This window comes from Triticum aestivum, chromosome 2D (assembly GCF_018294505.1).
Source record: "Triticum aestivum cultivar Chinese Spring chromosome 2D, IWGSC CS RefSeq v2.1, whole genome shotgun sequence".
Classification (NCBI taxonomy): domain Eukaryota; kingdom Viridiplantae; phylum Streptophyta; class Magnoliopsida; order Poales; family Poaceae; genus Triticum; species Triticum aestivum.
In genome coordinates this window covers 121402932-121423362 of record NC_057799.1, presented here as the reverse complement: position 1 = coordinate 121423362, position 20431 = coordinate 121402932, and the positions used below count along the sequence as shown (strand labels likewise).

Below are 20431 nucleotides of genomic sequence, written 5' to 3'. Positions count from 1 at the left end.
AGGGTTGTTACCTCCGCCGAGAGGGGCACGAACTCGTTAAACACCGAGTGTTATACCTGCGCCGTAGCTAGGTTCTGCCCCTTATTCGTACCCCTAGTACTCATCGTCAGGATCGTAACCCCGACAATCCCTCCACCAGATGCTCGCAGCCTTTGGTTCCGCCATGGTCACGCGTCTCAAGCCGTCGACACCACCGGATTCAAGCCCCACTTGCGCGAACGCAATGGATTCCCGCCGGAGCGACTCTGACGCCGTGTCTCGGATTTCCTCCTGGAAGCGGCAGAGAGTCGGTCGGCCGGCTAACTCCTCCTCATCCCCGCATGGGACGAGTTCCCAGTCAATGGATCCAAAGTATCCGACCGCCGGCCATGTTGGAGAAGGCTAAGATTGTTAAGGAGGAGCAGGGTGGGGTGTAGGGGGGGAGCGGAGCGGAATGAAAGTGGATTGTCTTCACAATAGTGGTCCACTGAGGATAGATACCGTCACCTAAGTAGTATCCTTTGTCATAGTTGTGACCGTTGATGGTAACATTCACCGGTGGGCTGTTGCCTTCGGCAATCCTAGCAAACACCGGCGAGCGTTGAAGCACGTTGATATCATTGTGTGATCCGGCCATGCCAAAGAAAGAGTGCCAGATCCAGAGATCTTGTGAGGCCACTGCCTCAAGTATGACAGTGCAAGCCCTGGCATGGCCCTTATACTGCCCTTGCCAAGCAGAAGGGAAGTTCTTCCACTCCCAGTGCATGTAGTCTATGCTGCCAAGCATCCCTAGGAAGCCTCTGCTGGCATTCATCGCCAACAAGCGGGATGTATCTTCAGCAGTCGGCTCTCTCAAGTACCCAGGGCCAAACACAGCAATCACAGCCTTGCAGAACTTGTACATGGAGTCTATACATGTAGACTCGCTCATACGGATGTACTCATCAATGAGATCACCGGCACTCCGTATGCAAGCATCCGGACGGCTGCATTGCATTTCTGATAAGATGAGGAGCCAATCTTTCCAACGACATCCTATTTGCACTCGAAATAGTCATCGTATCCGACTACCCCCTCTCTAATACGGTTGGAAAGATGCCTACTCATACGGAAATGCCTTCGGAATTTCTGATGGTTGAACAGCGGGTTGGTTGAGTCAAAATAGTCCTTCCAAAGAAGGAAATGACCACTCTCTCGGTTGCGATTCAACGTCGGAAGGTGCCCCGGGATGGATCCACAGAATAACGGTCGCTGGATATTAAGGTGGTGATGGACCAACACGGCAGCCAAGATCTCCTCCTCATTATCGGACGAGGAATCGTCAGAGTCTCAAAGGAAATTGTGGAAAAAGAACTCATCGGCGGAGTCCATTTTGTACCTTGGCAAACTATCGAACAGCTTGCGGGCGTCGACGAAGAAGCCGGCCGGCGAAAAGACGCCCGCCTCCCTTGGACCAGGTGGCTGGCCTGGCGGCGTCCGACGAGCGTGCTGGCGTCAGGCCGAAGGAGTTGGCCGGGGCGGCGAGGCGGCTTCCTGCTCGCGTTGGCGTCGGGAGGTGGGGGTGGGAAGCTTCGGTGCCCCAGCGGCGAGATGGTGGTGGCGGCGACGTGGGAGGTGGCGGCGTTGGGGAGACGGTGGTGGCAGCGACGGCCGTTGGCGGCGACATGGCAGAGGCACCGGAGATGGGTGGCGGCGGCGACGCGGGGGAGGTGGGCGAGGGTTCGCTGTTGGGGTGGGAGAGGATGGCCAATGTGCCACCGACTAGCGGGCCAGGGGGGAGGAGGCGGGCGTCGCGCGCGTCCGTTTCGTGTCCGCGCCGACGCAGACGAGGCTCGAAATTGGGTCGGGAATGGGTCGGTAGGCGGACGCGCGTCCGTTCGCGCCGACCCAAACGGACGCACGCGGACGAAATGGCTCGCCGCGTTGGAGTTGCTCTTATGGGAGGTGCCGGACATATCAGATATATATATATGACGGTTTAAGGGACCCAGTAGGGTGGCGGTTTCGTGACTGTCGTCTTCGCCCCTACTTTATCGAAGCTGAACAAATTTTATTGTAGTAGACAATCTAAAAATCGTGGTGCTATAGTCACTTCAGTCACACACAGGATACAGATAATGTTGTAGTACCACGAAGTGTCCGACTAAAAAAAAGTACCACGAAGTGCAGGTTCTGCGAGTGCGAGGCAAGTGCGGTGGGAAATTAAACCGCAAACGACATGGCAGCGGCATACGAGAGCCATTCATTGCTACAGGACATACTACTACGTAATCACGTATGCCGTATGCGTTGCTAGCCAGCTAGTTTCCGACGGTGCCGCGCGCTCATGAGCTGCACAAACTTCTAAATGCGGTTTTTAGGTGCAGCGCAGAAACAAACGTGGTTTTCTTTTTACGGAAAAAGAAGTAGAAAACCCAAATGCTGTTGTACGCAACAAAATTTGTCGCGAACAGCTAAGCTACCACACATCCACAGCGCCGCATGCAGCCGATGGCACACCAGCACGAACACTTGTCACGGTGCGCTCCTGCAAAGCGTAACACTTGGCGCGGTGCATTCCCCTGAGCCGGAGCACCTGTCTTCACCGCCTCGGGAACCGGCCGGGCGCGCTAATCTCCAAGCCAAACCGGAGCCTCCACGGCCACTGATGCGACGCTGCCAAGAACCAGTGCGGGCGCCGAGCAAAGCGACGGAAAAGAGAGCGTCCTTTTCCCCGGCCTCCCGGCGAGAGGAGTTGGCAGCGGCTGGCGGCTGCACCTGACCCACGCCTCCTCCTGGCAGAGTGGGAGCTCCTCCGGCGCGCGCGCCCGTGTATAAATAGGGGCGCAGGCATCATCGCCCAGCCATCTCACTCGCCCTCACCGCGCACCAAACCCGGGCCGCCTGCTCCCCTGTGACGTTTCCTTGTTTCTCGCCCTCCCTCCTCCCTCCTCTGGAGCAAGGTAACTGGACATGGCTTCTTTTCATGGTACTTGCACATAGTATGGGTACGGTTGGGGCCATACGGAGGTCTGTGGGGCTAGCCTAGTTTCAGTGATTCAAGTGAGGTGCTGCATGCGAAATTCTCCTTCTACTTTCTTCAGCTTAGGTTCGAGAGTATATATACTGATAAGAAAAGTTTGGGTCAGGCTTGTCGATCAATTTGGCTTTCTTGGTCCCTGCATGCACGCATGCACTTGGGTCCGGGCCCTGGAGATCTTCTCTTTTGGTTGCTGTAGCTAGAACAAAGGGAGATCTTCTCTTTTGTGTTCTGGAATTGGAACTAGGATGGTAGAGTGGGTGAACTGCTGGGAGATCCATGTGATTATTACGCCGGTTAGTACACTGGATCGGTGTAGGCGTATGGGCGTATGGCAGTACCGTAGAGATCCAGTGCAGAACTGCGTATCCTGCGGACTGAGATCAGGTGACTTGCCTCTTGCAAGTCATGCAGTACCTTGCGCCCCTGTATCAGCCGCCCAAATAAGATCCAACGGACAGTATTGATCCAAACCAACCAAACAGCTTGGGACTTGGGCGTTTTCAAGCACACGACAAAAATAAGAAGTTCACGACTTCGCCAATGGAGCGTGAGTTTTATCCTTGATCCTAGGTTGGAGTAGCAACAATCCGCGGCGAGGTCGGCGCTTGCACCCGCAGTGATGGACGAGCAGTGTCATGCCATCGGGCTCGCCGTGGCGACCGCTGAGGCTGCTACGTCCATGGTGCTGGCGGCGGCAGTGGCCGAGGTGGTCCACCTGACTAGACGAGGTTGCGCGCTCTCGGGTTGGTGAAGTTGCAGGAGCTAGTGCAAGGGCACAACATGCAGAAGCAGACGAACATGAAGCTGAGGTGCATGCAGCGCCTGTGCACACCATCCACGACCAGCCGATGCAATTCTCCCTCGAGTCCCTGTTCGCCTCCGGTACGGCTGGCTGCTGGCTGCGGCAGCAGCAAGTCCCTCTACAATACTACAAGAGTACAAGACTACAACGTTGACTTGATCCATCCACGTTGTGAGATTCCAAGCGAGAACTAGGCGCCACTGTGTAACCACAAGTCCCGGCTATATTTTTGGTCTGGCTCAATATTGTCCGTTGGATCTTGTTTGGGTGGCTGATATAGGGGCGCAAGGTACAGCGTGACTTGCAAGAGGCAAGTCACCTGATCTCGGTCCGTATCCTGCATGCCTGTGACATCCTCCTCCGGGGAGGCCAGGCTTGTCTTCAGTCTGAAATTTTCTTCTGTTTTCTGAGAGCATATTCGAAGTTCCCGGAATGCAAAAATAAATCTAGCAGTTTTTCCGCTCCCTCTTTTATGCAACTTGTTAAAGGGGCTATTAACTTTGCAACAAAGTTTTTCCAAGGCCAGTAATTAAGAGTTACAGTGCTCCTCACATATCTCACATAAGCCACTTGCTCTGTGGATCATGTGCATGTCTTTGTATTACACTACTAAATTACCTGATCCGTTTCTATTATCTGCATGCCCTTTACTGGAGAGCCCGGCAATAGTTCCGTGCTCCTGTGCTCACTCATATTTTGGTCAGTTTTAATTAGCTTGCCAAGCCACGCAAGAAACGGCTACAACACATCTCACGCTAATCCCACGATCTGGTTCCCAAAGCACAGCCTTCTAGGCACTCTTGCACGTCACGCCAACCTTTCTTCTTCCTTTGGCTCTATTTATCAGTAGAGCTCATGCATCGTTGCTACTAGGACAGAGCGCCCTGTTGTCTAGGAGGAGGCTTCACTGTTTCTGCTATTCAGATTTACATGACTGTTTCTGCCGTTCAGGTTTGAGGATAGCAATGGGGGAGACTGCCGGAGAGCGCGCCCTGAGCCGTATCCACAGCGTGAGGGAGCGCATCGGCGATTCCCTCTCTGTGCACACCAATGAGCTCGTCGCCGTCTTCTCAAGGTCTGTCCTTGATCTTCTGCAGGCTAGACTGGCTGCCAGTTTGTAGAAATCTCTGCATATAAGATACAATCGTTACCACACTTTGTTCAAGTAACGTTTGTTGATAGATCTGACCCACCTGCTGTTACACGATAACTTGTTCAGGCTTGTTAACCAAGGAAAGGGGATGCTGCAGCCCCATCAGATCACTGCTGAGTACAATGCCGCGATCCCTGAGGCCGAGCGCGAGAAGCTGAAGGACACCGCCTTTGAGGATCTCCTAAGGGGTGCACAGGTTTGCACCACCAAAACTCACTGCAGTGTCTGTCATTCCTGTGATGTTCAGCTCTTGATCTATGTTTTGGTTTGTCATGCAGGAGGCAATTGTCATCCCTCCATGGGTTGCTCTCGCCATCCGGCCAAGGCCTGGTGTCTGGGAGTATGTGAGGGTCAATGTGAGCGAGCTTGGTGTTGAGGAGTTAAGCGTCGCTGAGTATTTGCAGTTCAAGGAACAACTGGCGAATGGAAGGTATCTGTGATTTGTGAAATTATTAAGATTCAAGAGTCCAGCTTATACCTTAGTTTTATCATACAACGCTTCTTCTGTTCAAATTGCAGCATCGATAACAACTTTGTGCTTGAGCTGGACTTTGAGCCATTCAACGCCTCCTTCCCGCGCCCATCGCTGTCGAAGTCCATTGGCAACGGTGTGCAGTTTCTGAACAGGCACTTGTCGTCGAAGCTGTTCCATGACAAGGAGAGCATGTACCCGTTGCTCAACTTCCTTCGCGCGCACAACTACAAGGGGATGGTAGGTTACACTCTCCAGTGTCTGGCTCTGTAGATTGGATCATTTGGCTTTGTAGATTGGATCATTCAACTATATCTTTGCTGAAGGTTCTCTAGAAAAACTATATCTTTGTTGTTGAAGGCTTACATCATTTGTTTATAGCATGTCAATCTCTTAGATATATCTAAAAGCAGCATATGAGCATACTCAGCCTGTAAGAAAATATAGATACAATCTTACTTAATGTGTTGGGCATTTGCCCTGATGATATGTGCATTTTCTAAGTAAAAAGAATTGTTTTAGAACAAATTCTTTAAGTAAGTGCAAAAGCCTGATCACTATCTATGAGCCAACTGAAAGTTTAAACTGGAACTATTACACCTGCTGTTTAATCACGATGAGCATGTAATATTTTCTTTCTTTCTTCAGACCATGATGTTGAACGACAGAATTCGCAGTCTCAGTAAACTCCAAGGTGCACTCAGGAAGGCAGAGACACATCTGTCAGGCCTTCCAGCTGACACCCCTTACTCAGAGTTCCACCACCGGTACTGTATATAATCATCATACACATGATCATTGAAACCCTTATTGCTCTCAACAAAGAACTAAAATCGTTGCGTATCAATTTTTCAGGTTCCAGGAACTTGGTTTGGAGAAAGGTTGGGGTGACTGTGCTCAGCGTGCGAGCGAGACTATCCACCTTCTCTTGGACCTTCTCGAGGCCCCTGATCCATCCTCCTTGGAGAAGTTCCTCGGAACAATCCCAATGGTGTTCAATGTTGTTATCCTCTCTCCTCATGGTTACTTTGCTCAGGCCAATGTCTTGGGGTACCCTGATACTGGTGGACAGGTAGAATCCTCTACCCCACTTTTGACAGCTTGACATATTTCCTCTTGATAAACTGAACACCAGGAAATATTTATTATCACCAATTTTATTATGTCATGGCAACCCACAGATTGTCTACATTTTGGACCAAGTCCGTGCTATGGAGAATGAGATGCTGCTGAGAATCAAGCAGCAAGGTCTCGACATTACACCAAAGATTCTAATAGTAAGTTTAGTACCCCCAATATGATCGAATACGAGCTCTCTATTTTAATTGATCCCTAATAAGGTGCCTTTGGCCTTACATAGGTCACCAGGTTGCTCCCTGATGCACATGGCACCACCTGTGGCCAGCGCCTTGAGAAGGTCCTTGGCACCGAGCACACCCACATCCTGCGTGTGCCATTCAAAACAGAAGATGGTATTGTTCGCAAATGGATCTCGCGTTTTGAAGTCTGGCCTTACCTGGAAGCTTACACTGATGTATGCACTTCACTTTCCAGCAGGTTTTTTGTAGCGTTTCATTAGAATGGCAATTCATCATTTTGTTTTCCTGTTGCTTTCAGGATGTGGCACACGAGATCGCCGGAGAGCTGCAGGCCACCCCTGACCTGATCATTGGAAACTACAGCGATGGCAACCTAGTAGCATGTTTGTTGGCGCACAAGTTGGGAGTAACTCATGTACGCATTCTATCCCCTTTTGCTCAGTACAAGATGTATTCTCATCTCCGTAGTATCCTATCATAATTCTTATTTCCTCGTAGTGTACCATTGCTCATGCACTCGAGAAAACCAAGTACCCCAACTCCGACCTTTACTGGAAGAAATTTGAGGATCACTACCACTTCTCCTGCCAGTTTACAGCCGACCTGATTGCAATGAACCATGCTGACTTCATCATCACCAGTACCTTCCAAGAGATTGCCGGAAAGTAAGATTCTCTCTTTCACAGAAACACCGCCGTGGTCATTTGCAAATAGCATAAACTGATCTAATGTTATCGTCCAATTTTCAGCAAGGACACCGTAGGGCAGTACGAGTCGCACATGGCATTCACAATGCCAGGCCTCTATCGTGTTGTCCATGGTATTGATGTCTTCGACCCCAAGTTCAACATCGTCTCCCCTGGTGCTGACATGTCCATCTACTTCCCATACACTGAACAGCAGAAGAGGCTTACCTCCCTCCATACTGAGATTGAGGAGCTACTCTTCAGTGATGTTGAGAATGCTGAGCACAAGTATAATCATATATAACTCTTGAGTTCTTATAAAACAGATTGCCTACCATGCTGGTTATCTAACTTGACTACCTCTCCAGATTTGTGCTGAAGGACAAGAAGAAGCCGATCATCTTCTCGATGGCTAGGCTGGACCGTGTCAAGAATATGACTGGCCTGGTAGAAATGTATGGGCGGAATCCTCGCCTACAGGAGCTGGTAAACCTAGTGGTTGTTTGTGGTGACCATGGAAAGGTGTCCAAGGACAAGGAGGAGCAGGCAGAGTTCAAGAAGATGTTTGATCTTATTGAACAGTACAACCTGATTGGTCACATCCGCTGGATCTCTGCTCAGATGAACCGTGTTCGCAATGGTGAGCTCTACCGCTACATCTGCGACATGAAGGGAGCCTTTGTGCAGGTGAAGGACACTGTCAACCTAGGAACTCACTATGACTGAATCACGACATTTACTAGTTCTGACACCTCTTTTTTCATGTTTGGCTTGCTGTGCTCAGCCTGCTTTCTATGAGGCTTTCGGTCTTACCGTGATAGAGGCCATGACATGTGGCCTTCCAACATTCGCCACTGCATATGGTGGTCCAGCTGAGATCATTGTCAACGGCGTGTCCGGCTACCACATCGATCCTTACCAGAATGACAAGGCCTCCGCACTGCTCGTGGACTTCTTTGGGAAGTGCAAGGAAGACCCGAGCCACTGGAACAAGATCTCGCAGGGAGGACTCCAGCGCATCGAGGAGAAGTATATATGCAATTCTCTGTTACCTATCTATGTTACCATCTGATGCACATGCTCTGACTCTTTTAACAGCACTGAGCTGAGATTGATGCCCTGGGATCTTGACGCAGGTACACCTGGAAGCTGTACTCTGAGAGGTTGATGACCCTTTCTGGTGTCTATGGTTTCTGGAAGTACGTCTCCAACCTCGACAGGCGCGAGACTCGTCGGTACCTTGAAATGCTCTACGCCCTCAAGTACCGCAAAATGGTATGTGCCATGACATTGCGTTTGACCACCTTGATAATTTCAGTTCGGTTCATATCTTGAGACTTAATTTCTCTGTGCCTTTGTTGTGTGCAGGCTGAAACTGTCCCATTGGCTGTTGAGGGCGAGACCTCGGGCAAATGATTTGTCCTTACCAGAGAAATAAATGGCGGGCGAGCGCTCCGCTTTACCGTTCTTGATTCAGTGATGGAGCACAGATCGGAGCGTCTTATGCCTTTGCTTGTCCTTTGTTACCGTTCTTGATTCAGTGATGAACTTTAGTTCCTGTTGAGTCCCCGTGTTGTCGCGGTAGGGGAACTGGATGGATGCTGTGTTGTTGGCACTTTCTCATGGATACAGTATTTGAATGAATGAATAAGATAGTCTTTGTTTTACTCCCAAGTTTCCCAAAATTCTGTGCAATTAACATTTATTAGGACCGGATTTTGATTGAGTCATTTTTCTGAGGGAAAAAGGAAAAGGAAGATTCAAAATCCTTTTTCTTCAGACTTTCACAAAGACATGGCTTCCTTTCTTCTTAGATATATTTCATTCATTAAATTTCTCTATAGTTAACACTAGAACATCTTGCTAATCCTATAAGATCTCGAAAAGGGTGGTAACAGTGAAACCCAATCTACATACACATTGAACTTCCTATCTTGCCAAGCTAGCACCTCCATCCCACCAACCAATTATACCACTCTCCATCCTCCTCCGCCTCAATCTTACCTTGGCTCACAAACCCCAAGTTTGTTTAGTTGTTTTTTTAGAATGGATTTTCTATGAGGAATACTATTGGATAGGGCCTCGTTGCCAAGAGCTACAAGACCTTAGTGCACTGGAACTCGTGGTTATGGATCCAAATCCTTCAGTATGAAATATTGTCTTTTCTAAATAAAAACCTGTAGTATATTGAAAAAGGTAATTTCGTTCTTGTGGAAAAAGAACCCCTCGCACCCTAATGAAATGAAAGGAAAAAAATCATATTTTTTCGTTCCTATAAATCTTATGACTAAAATACCTGATAGGGCTACATTAACTCCCTAAACTATATAGGAAGAGAGGTACTCCCTCCGTCCGGAAATACTTGTCGTAGAAATGGATATAAATGGTTGTATCTAGAACTAAAATACATCTAGATACATCCATTCCTCGGACAAGTATTTCTGGACGGAGGGAGTACTTGACAAATAGGGGGCAATTACATTGCAAATGACGGCGAGGGACCTCTTGATACCTTTTGTTCATTTCCTAACCGTAGCAGGTTTCGTGTGGCAGAAGCCTTTTCTGGGTTTAAACCGAGCCAAAACAGAGAATTTTTATTGAAGAAGGAAGTAATGATGTTAGCTAGAGAATCAAGAAATAAATAGTACTCCCCTTCAAAGAAATATAAGATCTTAGTGATCTAAACGATCTTATGTTTCTTTACATAGGGAGTACTTCCCATTCCGATTCTTTTTTAGTCCCCAAGACATAATAATTTCTTGGTTTTGGCAAGAGCGGTGGGTGACAACTGACAACGTTCAGAGCTCGCTGGTCGGTGGTTCTGGGCGATTGATTTAGAGACCATCGAGAACAGAATTTACAACCAACGATAAAATAATTTGGTCATTCGGTCTAACCCAAAAGATTTCAGCGAGATTTCCACGGAATCGAAGCAACAAGCTAAGTAGAGGACTCACACGCGATGGGAGCGCAGACGGGAGACCCAGACGCGTGCGCCGCCCGCCCTCCTCCACACCGCCAGTTCGCAGCCGCGGCCGCTGACAAGAACCAGGGCGAGCCACGCCGTCGCGCCGCTCCAGTCTCGAGCGGTCGAGCTTTCGCTTTCTGCCGCGGCCGGCGTCACACGGCAGCACGACAGAGAGGGCGCAAAACCGGCCGGCCCATCACCCCGCGTCACCTGCCTTCCTGGGCCTGAAGTGGGCCCCGCGGGTCCGAAAAGCAAACCGCATCCGTCACGGCTCTGCCCACCCACCCAGGTCGGACCGGATTGACCAGGACCCAGCCCAAGCCCGAGCCCGATAACGTACAGATGAGGCAGCCGCGTGCGGCGGGCGTGCCCGCATCGCTACTCCCTTCAACTTCTTCCCCCTTCCGTCCATCTTTGCCGGCGAACGGAAGAAACCCAGCCCGATCCCCCACGCCCGACGCTTCCTCCCGCGACGATCGCCTCCGAATCCTCGCCCCCCGCCGATCCGGCGCGCCCATAGGTCGGTACCGCCCGCCCCCTCAGTTCTCCTCCGTGGCTCGCGCGTTCTACGGCGGGGCGATTCGTCAGGGCGGACGGATGGAGACGATTGATTTAGCTTAGCTACCTTATCCTTGCCGAGTCGTTTGATCGATGACGCAGTATTGTTTGATTCATCTGTGGTGTTTGTTCGCGATTGATGTTCTACTGGCTAGGCAGGGTTAATTTTTCGGCTGATCGACCCATCTGTTTCGTCTAGGGTTTCAGAAATTGCCCCCCCAATTGCTTGCTTGCTTGCCCGTAGACGCTAGGTATAGGTATACGTGGGTAAGAGCTTGTTTTTGGGGAGTTACTTCGGGTGTGTTTTGCTGTAGTGCAGCTGCGATTTCACCTCTTGATTTGAACTCATGATGCACATAGAGTTACATGAATCGTTCGTGGCTCTGTTGCAATGCGTTCTACTGAATAAAATGCTCAATTAGAATGCTACTCAAAGTTCTTAGCCATATCTCAAATACGTGTATATAGACTATAAAGTTTGATGTATCTGCTTAGGGATGCAAACAGACGGCGTCGGTGAGCGTTGGCGAAAGCATAATTAGAATTATCATGGTTATTAAAGCAATGAGGATTAGTATGTTTTTGGCTTCGTGGACAAGCGGACGCCGTCCGCCTGCATCCCTATATCTGCTAGTAGACAATAAAATGAATGAATTGGGGTGAAAGAATGAGCTTGTTATAATGTTATATGGACTAGAAACACTTTGAAGGATCTGTGCCTTATTAATCTTCGTTGCCATCTCTGTTTTTTAGGTCTTTTTGTGTCATTGCTTATTACCTACATGAGTGCTGTATCTACATGATTCCATGGAGATCCCAAATGAAGTGACGTCGTACTCATCCCTCTCCAAATTCGATAGCTACCACAGCCAGGCAGATCCTATGTCCAATCTAGCTCCAGGAAACACATACCCAGTGCATGACTATCTCTATGAGCCATCTCTGGAACCAGACTTTCCATCTGAATATGGTTCAAGAGAAGATCCGTTCCCTACAGCTCAAGCTAGTTCAACTATCAATCTGAAGACCGTACTAGGTGGTCTTGCTGCGATTGTTTCGCGCCCAAGCAAGGTTGGGGATGATGCATCACGGCAGCAAAGTTTCAGCACAGATGTATCATTTCTAGGCGCTGGCAAGGATGGTGACTTGCATTCATCTGTCTGCGTTCCGAGTGCACCACCTCTACTTGAAGCAAATGCTTTACAGTTCAGTGCATACAGGGAGGTGCTGCAGGCAGATCCCCCAGAATGGTTACCGGATAGCTCTGCCAGTGTATGCCTGCAGTGCAGCTTTCCTTTCACAGCTCTGACTCGTGGAAGGCACCATTGCCGCTTCTGTGGAGGTATATTCTGCAAAGAATGTTCCAAGGGAAGATGCTTGATGCCCATGAAGTTCAGACTGCGTGATCCTCAGAGAGTGTGTGATGCTTGCTACGACCGACTTGATCCACTCCAGGCCTTATTGATCAACTACAACAGCAATGCCATGCAGCCTGCCAAACATGACGTCATGGATTGGACAAGTACGAGGAGCTGGTTGAATTTGCCTGTTGGACTATCAATGGAGTATGAAATATACAAGGCAACAAACACACTGAGGAAATATTGCCAGGTATGTTTAATTTTGTACCCAACTGATATATACTTGCATTCCAGAGCTCAGAAGCGTTTCTTTTTTGGTATGTGTAGGTTTCTAGATTAAATCCTGAGAAGTCAATCCCATCATCTATCCTCAAGGGAGCAAAAGGGCTTGCTGTGCTCACAGTGGCCAAAGCAGGTGCAGTTCTTACGTACAAAATGGGCACTGGTCTTGTAGTTGCTCGCCGGTCAGATGGATCATGGTCTGCGCCATCAGCGATTTTATCTGTTGGATTGGGATGGGGAGTGCAGGTATTTCTCCAGTAAAATCTTCTCTCTGAATCCACATGCAACGCCTAAGCTTATCTGCTGGTGATATAATTCTTGGGACGTTCACCAGAAAAAAAGAACATGCATGCTACTCATTTCATTCCTGTGATCTTCACAGAATAATTTCCATGAAATGCATTAAGCAGCATGTCCTGTTTGCTTATGAGATTAGCATGATATCAGAGACAAGTTTATGTTGAAGCGCTCTTATTATTTGGACACTGAACTACACTATGTCATTACTTAAGATTATCTCACCATGATAATGACATTTCTTTGTGTTTTCCAGATTGGAGGAGAATTAACAGACTTTATAATTGTACTTCATGATCTTAAAGCTGTCAAGGCATTCAGCAGCCGCATGCATCTTTCTCTTGGGGCAGGATTGAGTGCGGCAGCAGGACCAATTGGCAGAGCCCTTGAAGCAGATGTTCGAGCAAGTGAAAAAGGTTCTGGGATATGCTACACTTATAGCTGCAGCAAAGGTAATAAGAAAGTTGTGTCTGAGAATTATCACTGTTGTTTCAGATGTGCTTGATATTAGAAATGACTGAAATGGGTGGAAATCAGCACAATTTTAACAGTGTTTATCAAGTAAAAAAACAAATTTAAGTTTTTAGACATCGCACTGAGTTTGCTCTCTGAAGTTATTTGTCAAGTTTGAAAGTGTTTATTGCGGCATGTAAAGTAATAGTTTTGAAGCTATTTTACAATCTTATTTTTAAGGAGTTTTTATTTTACGTAGAAACACATGCTCTCTTCTCATTAGCCAGAGGAAGTCTTTACAATTAAATTCAATGTCCTATGTTTGGCTTTCCTTGTTAAGAATCTTGTAGGTTTCATCACAGCTATCTCAGTATCCTTCTGATTTGTAGCTTTATCTCAAAACTTGCAACAGGTGCCTTTGTTGGGGTCTCTCTGGAAGGAAATGTCGTGACAACCAGATCAGACACCAATCTGCGCTTCTATGGGGACGCCTACTTGACCACGACCGATATCCTGTTTGGGAGGGTGGAGAAGCCCAGAGCTGGGCAACCCTTGTACTCAGCTCTAGATGATCTGTTCTCAAAAATGGTTTGCTAGTTCTAGCCATGGTAGTTTCAGCATTCAGTGGTGTACATATATATCTCTAAAATATGCTAGGAACAGTCCTTGGGAGAAAATATCCCAGAAAAAAATGTACAGCTTTTATTGGGTGTGTTCACTGCAAGTATGTGTCCACGCATGTAAATATTGTCAGGATATCAGTATGTTATCCGCCGTTGTGGGTTGATTATTGCAGTGTGATGCTGTTAAAATATTTCGCTCTTTTTAGCACTTGAAGGGTGTAAATATTGCTTGATTTGGCTTGTTTTATATACTGTAGTAGTCAAATGTTGACAGCAGTACACATAATTTGAGAGTAGGAACGATGATATACCCGGGTAAGTCTTTGATTACAATCCTGTGATGAATAACACTTCAATAAATTAGCAAAGTTGCTATCGTCTAAAAATTGTGCACTTTGTAAATACTGCTGGATTTCTGGCTTTATCATCCTCTCCGAATTTTTAGACTGGCCGCCTGTAGGAACTGGCATAGCCCAACCATCGGGCTGTCTGGCACCCACATATCTGGGGCAGACATGAGGAGGCTACACGCGTTCGCCACATCGGATACAGCCCATTGTGGCCCACCATGGCCCCATAAATACCCTACCAACGGCCGAAACTCTAATCAAAGTCCACACTCTCGACTGCTTCCACTCTTCGTCTCCTCCCCTTCCTATCCCCTTCCCTCTACCATGGCCAACTCTGACAGTCACTCTGGCAGCACCTTAGGTAACGAGTCAGATCCCATTGACCGGGAAGAGCTCTTGAAGGAGGACGGCTCCAGCAGCAAGGCTCTGGATGACGATGAGCTTGTGCTCTGCTTTGCCATCCAACGTTCGTGGGTGGACATTGGCAGGAGCTTGACTTCGCCTCGTCCCCGATCCCCCGATGATGCAATTTGGCCGAGCGCGCGCCCCATCGCGCTCTGCGCAACTGCAGATCCATCGTTGGGCATGCCACTTCCCTTTCCCTCCGGCCCCACCTCCTACCGGGCAGCATTAGGAGCTCGTGCTCGCGCCGAGCTAATGAATGAGGATGTCAGAGTCAGAGGCCAAAGCTGCACGCATCGAGTGGCAGCGGGATGGGCAGAGGGCGGTGGAGGCCGTTTCCTCCCGCACACGTGCGAGATCCATGCATGTCGATCCGGAGGAGCATCTTCTACGCAATGTCCTTTGCCGGTGGCTAACCATGGCGAAGACGGACCCCGAGGCGCCTTCGCCACAAGAACGTGAAGGCGCACCGGCTCGGTATCAAAGAGTCAACACCTCACGATGTAGAAGGAGACCGCCAAGGCGAAGACAACATGGTTCGCAAAGGAGCAGGCACCCGCCGCCCGACGCTCATTAGCATCATCTCGTCCTCGTCAGGCAGGGGCATGACTAGCACGGACGATGATGATACAGCCCCCGCCAGGGGTGCCTACACGGAGGATCCTCTACCACCGCCGCTCTGGGCCGCAAGGGAAAGGGCTCTGCGAGAAAATGGCGATGTCTGTCGGCGTCCCGGAACGGGGGTCCCTAGACTTGCCTACCTGCGGCCCGTGGCGTGGCCCCACTAACGGTCTGGTACGACCCATCTTCATCAGCTAACACTCAAGACCCTCACGAGGGGCCGAGCCTCGCGAGGCGGACGACACAAGACCTCCTCAGGGGCAGCCTCACTAGGCTGGCTCGCGAGGAGCGGAGAGATCAAGGCGAGGGGCACCTCGCGAGGTTTCCGTGACGTGAGCCATGATGACCAAGGCCAGGCGGGCGCCAGCGGGCACAGAGTACCGGTTGCCTCTTTGGTGCTAAAGGGGCAGGTGCAGGCGAGGAGTCCCGACGCATCAGGCAAAGGTTTCCATATCGGTGCAATGAGACCAAGACCAGCAGGACGGCAGGACGGAGGTCATCGCGGAGCCCACGACGGCGTCACCACCGGAGCCTTTGGCAGGCGAAGACCACCTTTTGTCAGGATAGCTTGTACTAGCTGTCCCCCTTTGAATTGGCCGTTGTGGGATCCCTTCCCGCCTAAACATTTGGGAAGAGGATTGGGGCCTCTATAAATAGGACTAGCCACCACCATAGGAGGCAACTGGTCTTGAACCGGATCCATCCCACCAAGACCATCCTCACCAGCTCATAGAACTCAAGAACACCTCTCCTCCTGAGGCAGTTCACCCTTTGTACTAGTTCATCCTCAGCCTACAAGGCAATCCACCACACCACACTGGAGTAGGGTATTATACCACATCGGTGGCCCGAACCAGTATAAACTCTTGTGTCCCTTGTTTCTCAGGTTCAGCGGGCTAGGCCTTGAGATCGTTGTGCGAGTGAGCTAGAGAGGGAGAGATCTTCGTGCGCACCCCAGTGTTCAACCTCAAGGGTTCGCTGGAACCTGTAATCCGACATTTGGCGCGCCAGATAGGGGTGCGCTGAAGCTTTTCTTCCGTCGATCCACGCTCCACTGCTCCACCGCGTCCATGGCGGACGCACACCAAGCCCGCGCCGAGCATCGGGCCGCCCTGGCCGCTCGTGTCGCCCAGACAGCTCCTGTCGGCGGGCCTCCTCGTCGTTCTCCATCACCCGCCGCCAACTCCGCCACCGGCCCGGCAGGAAACAAGCAGCAAGCATCATCGCTGCACCCCTCTGTGCGGCGGGACGGCCGCACCGCCACCCCGTTGCTGACTCCGGCCGGCTCGTCGTCCCACGCTCGTCGTGCGCCCACAGACGCATAGGCCGCCCTGCTCATGGCACGCGAGCTCCTGCGCTACTGCCCGGTTGACGTTCTCTACGAGGACTGGCTGGACCGCATCGCCGAGCTCGTCAGCGCCGCTGGGGGCTCCCCCGTACCATCTCTCTCGCTGCCTCGCCCTCCTCCAGTTGCGGGCGACGTAGCTCACGGAGCGCCTCCGCCACCTCCGCACCAAGACGGCGTCCTAGCACCAAGACGCGCGGCCCCTCAGCGCGACCCGCCGCGCCGGGTGCCCGCGCGCGAAGAAGGAAGTTGCCAAGAAGTTCCCCGACCGCGAGAAAACGCTCCTGCACTCCCGGCGCCACCGCGTTATGACCACGTGCCGCCTACGGCGGCGGTGCGTGGGCATCAAGATCAAGCTCCGCCCCCGCGACGGGCCCCGGTGGCCACAACATGCTGTTGTGCCTTCACTCCAGAGCTGCGTAGCGTCGTTTGGCCAGGCAAGTTCAAGCCAGACCTACCCTCGCACTACGACGGCACCCCCGACCCTGTGGAGTTCTTGCAGCTCTACGAGTTGAGCATCGGGGCAGCCAACGGCGACGAGAAAGTCATGGCGAACTGGTTTCCCATGGCTCTCAAAGATGGTGCTCGCTCATGGCTCCTGAATTTTCCCCTGGGATCGATCTCCTCCTGGGGTGAGATGCGCGACCGCTTCGTCGCCAACTTCCAGGGCACTCGCGACCGCCGGCCGGCCGCGGGTGACCTACGCCGCATCAAGCAGCAGCCAGGAGAGACCCTGCAGAAGTACATCCAGCGCTTCAACAGCGTTCGCCTCAAGATTCCCAAGGTGACGGACGAGGCCATCATTTCAGCGTTCTCTGATGGTGTCCGTGACGTCAAGATGAAGGAGGAGCTCGCCATCCATGAGGAGCTATGCACGGCTCTGGAGATGTTCAACATGGCGACCAAGTGCGCAAGTGCTAAGGAGGGGCGCCTCTCCCTCCTCAAGCTCCCTATCACCGACCCAGAAGAGAAGAAAGCCAAGGCCAAGGACGTGAAGCGCAAGGGAGTAGTCGTGCTCGCGGCGGAGCCGGACACGAAGCGCGGCCGGGACCACCCCGAGTCGTCTAAGAGCAGCCGCCCGTTCTGCGCCTTCCACAACGTGCACAATCACAACACCAGCGACTGCCAGGAGCTCAGGGCCATTCGAGATGGACGCTTCGGTCGACGCCCCAAGCGCAGCGACCGAGGCTACGGCCGGGGAGGAGGACGAAGTGGAGGACGCTGGGACGACCGCGGCCCCCATCAGGAGTGGTGCGACGGGCCCCGCGAGGACTACTGGCAGGACCAGCCTCGTGAGGGCGCTTGGAGGGACCAGCCTCGTGAGGACCGTCCTCAGGGCAATGCCGGCCTCCCTCCGTTGCCGCCACCGCCAAGAATGAACGACGACCACCATCAGGACGAGGGGGCTGGGGGCTTCCAGGAGCCGCGCGCTATCGCCTGCATCTTGGGCGGTGCTCAGGCCCCAGCTTCCCAGCGCTTCAAGCAGTTTGCTCATGAGGTGAACGTGGCCCTTCCCAGGCTCGAGGCCACGTGCCCGCTCAGGTGGTCCAAGTGCACCATCACCTTCAGCTCGTCGGACCAGCTCAAATGCGCGGCTACTGCCGGCGCCCTCCCGATGCTTGCTCGCCTGTCATCAGCAACGTCCAAGTCACCAAGACCCTCATCGACGGCGGCGCAGGGCTCAATGTCCTGTCCGTCGCGACATTCAATAGCCTCCAAGTGCCATACGATCAGTTGCAGTCTACCAAGCCTTTCTCAGGAGTGACCGATGGCTCCACCACCCCGATAGGGTAGGTCCGCCTCCCTGTCACCTTCGGCCAGCGTAACAACTACCGCACCGAGCTCATTGACTTCGACGTCGCCCACATCTGCCTGCCGTACAACGCCATCCTTGGGTATCCAGCATTGGCCAAGTTTATGGCAGTAACCCACCACGGCTACAATGTCCTCAAGATGCCAGGAAGCGGTGGAGTCATCACGGTCCCCTGCGAAGAAAGGGATGTGGTGTGCTCCCTTGAGCGCGCCTTCCAAGCCGCTGCGATCGAGGACCCCGACAAAGAAGGCACCCTGTACCCTCCTGAAGCCATCCCCAAGAAGAAGAAGCAGCTACTCCACCCAGGGCCTCAGGAGAGTGGCGTCTCCGGCGGCACCACCACAGGATCCGCGCCCGCAGTTGGGGCGCCTCCCTCCCTCGCATAGGAAGGCGCACCCGGCGCCCTCCTCTGGCAAGGCTCGGGGGCTCTTTTCTGGAGGGCCTCAGACCTAGCCAACATCACGAGGAAGGCGCTCGGGCACCATGTGGAGGCGTGCTTCGCCACACGTTTCCCCCAGAAGGGCACTGGGCGAGGCACTCCCGGTGCTCAGGAATTCATCGACAAGGCGACCCAGGAGCTTCAAGAGGCAAGGACCATACGCGGCGACCGCCGCCCACCACCCGGTGTAGCTCCCCATCCTGGCGAGGACGGTGGGCTACGCATCTGCGTCGACATCCCAGGGCTCAACAGGGCCGCATCTCAAGAGCGCTTCTGGCCTTCGCGCGTTGGCCTGTGCGAGGGCCCACCTCACAGCTATGTTCGCATGCCATTTGGCCTGCCGAACGCGGCTGTCACTTTCCAGCGTCACTTACGGAGCATCCTGGCGGCCCAAGAGGTCGGGCATCACGCAGTCCTAGCGGAGATGGCGACGGTCCTCAAGGAACCACCCTGTCGGCGTCCTGGGAACGGGGGTCCCCAGACTTGCCTGCCTGCGGCCCACGGCGTGGCTCCACCAGCGGCCCTGTACGGCCCATCTTCACCGGCAAATACTCAAGACCGTCGCGAGGGGCCAAGCCTCGAGGGGCGGACGACGCAAGACCTCCTAGGGGGCGGCCTCACCAGGCTGGCTCGCGAGGGGCGGAGAGATCAAGGCAAGGGGCACCTCGCGAGGTTCCGGTGACGTAAGCCATGACGACCAGGGCCAGGCGGACGCCAGCGCGCGCAGTGTCCTCGTTTCCTCTTTGGTGCTAAAAAGGCAAGCGCAGGCGAGGAGTCCCGAGGCATCAGGCAAAGGTTTCCATATCGGTGCAACAAGACCAAGACCAGCAGGAGGTCACCGTGGAGCCCAAGACGGCGTCACCACCAGAGCCTTTGGCAGGTGAAGACCACCTTTAGTCAGGATAACTTGTACTAGTTGTCTCCCTTCAAATTTGGCCGTTGTGGCATCCCTTCCCGCCAGCATTTGGGAAGAGGACCAGGGCCACTATAAATAGGGCTAGCCACCATAGTAGGAGGCAACTGATCTCGAGCCATTCAGATCATGCTCATCCACACAAGCGCACCAAGAACAAGAGCACCTCTCCTCAGGAGGCTGTTCTTCCCTTGTAACTGTTCATCCTCAGCCCGAGAGACAACCCACCACACCACACTGGAGTAGGGTATTACACCACATCGGTGGCCCGAACCAGTATAAACCTTGTGTCTCTTGTTCTGTGAGTTTGACGCGCTGAGCTTTGAGATCGCGGTGAGGGCGTGAGCTAGGGGGAGGAGAGATCTTCGTGCGCACCCGAGTGTTCGAATCTCAACGGTTTTGCCGGAACCCGAAATCCGACTTTTGGCGCGCCAGGTAGGGGTACGCTGAAGCCTTCCTCCCACCGATCCACGTCCCATCGCTCCACCGCATCCATGGCGGACGCGCGTCGAGCCCGCGCAGAGCGCCGGGCCGCCCTCGCCGCCCGTGTCGCTCAGACAGCCCCTGTCGGCG

The 20431-nt window shown here is 52.4% G+C and overlaps 2 protein-coding genes across 2 annotated transcripts; both read left to right on the top strand.

Moving 5' to 3' along the window:
- Positions 1-2638: 2638 nt before the first annotated feature.
- LOC123052082 (sucrose synthase 2) lies at positions 2639-9100 on the top strand. Its single transcript, XM_044475163.1, has 16 exons — positions 2639-2921; positions 4755-4878; positions 5023-5152; positions 5235-5386; positions 5476-5668; positions 6077-6195; positions 6284-6500; positions 6610-6705; positions 6789-6962; positions 7046-7162; positions 7246-7412; positions 7497-7721; positions 7802-8120; positions 8218-8462; positions 8570-8708; positions 8802-9100. The coding sequence occupies exons 2-16, from the start codon at positions 4769-4771 to the stop codon at positions 8847-8849; spliced, it is 2451 nt and encodes an 816-aa protein (XP_044331098.1). The 5' UTR covers positions 2639-2921; positions 4755-4768; the 3' UTR covers positions 8850-9100.
- Positions 9101-10751: 1651 nt separating this feature from the next.
- Positions 10752-14208, top strand: LOC123052081 (uncharacterized). The gene is made up of 5 exons (XM_044475162.1): positions 10752-10921; positions 11713-12570; positions 12648-12848; positions 13156-13351; positions 13765-14208. Exons 2-5 carry the CDS (start codon positions 11767-11769, stop codon positions 13947-13949), a joined length of 1386 nt encoding a protein of 461 aa, XP_044331097.1. The 5' UTR covers positions 10752-10921; positions 11713-11766; the 3' UTR covers positions 13950-14208.
- The last annotated feature ends 6223 nt before the right edge of the window (positions 14209-20431 follow it).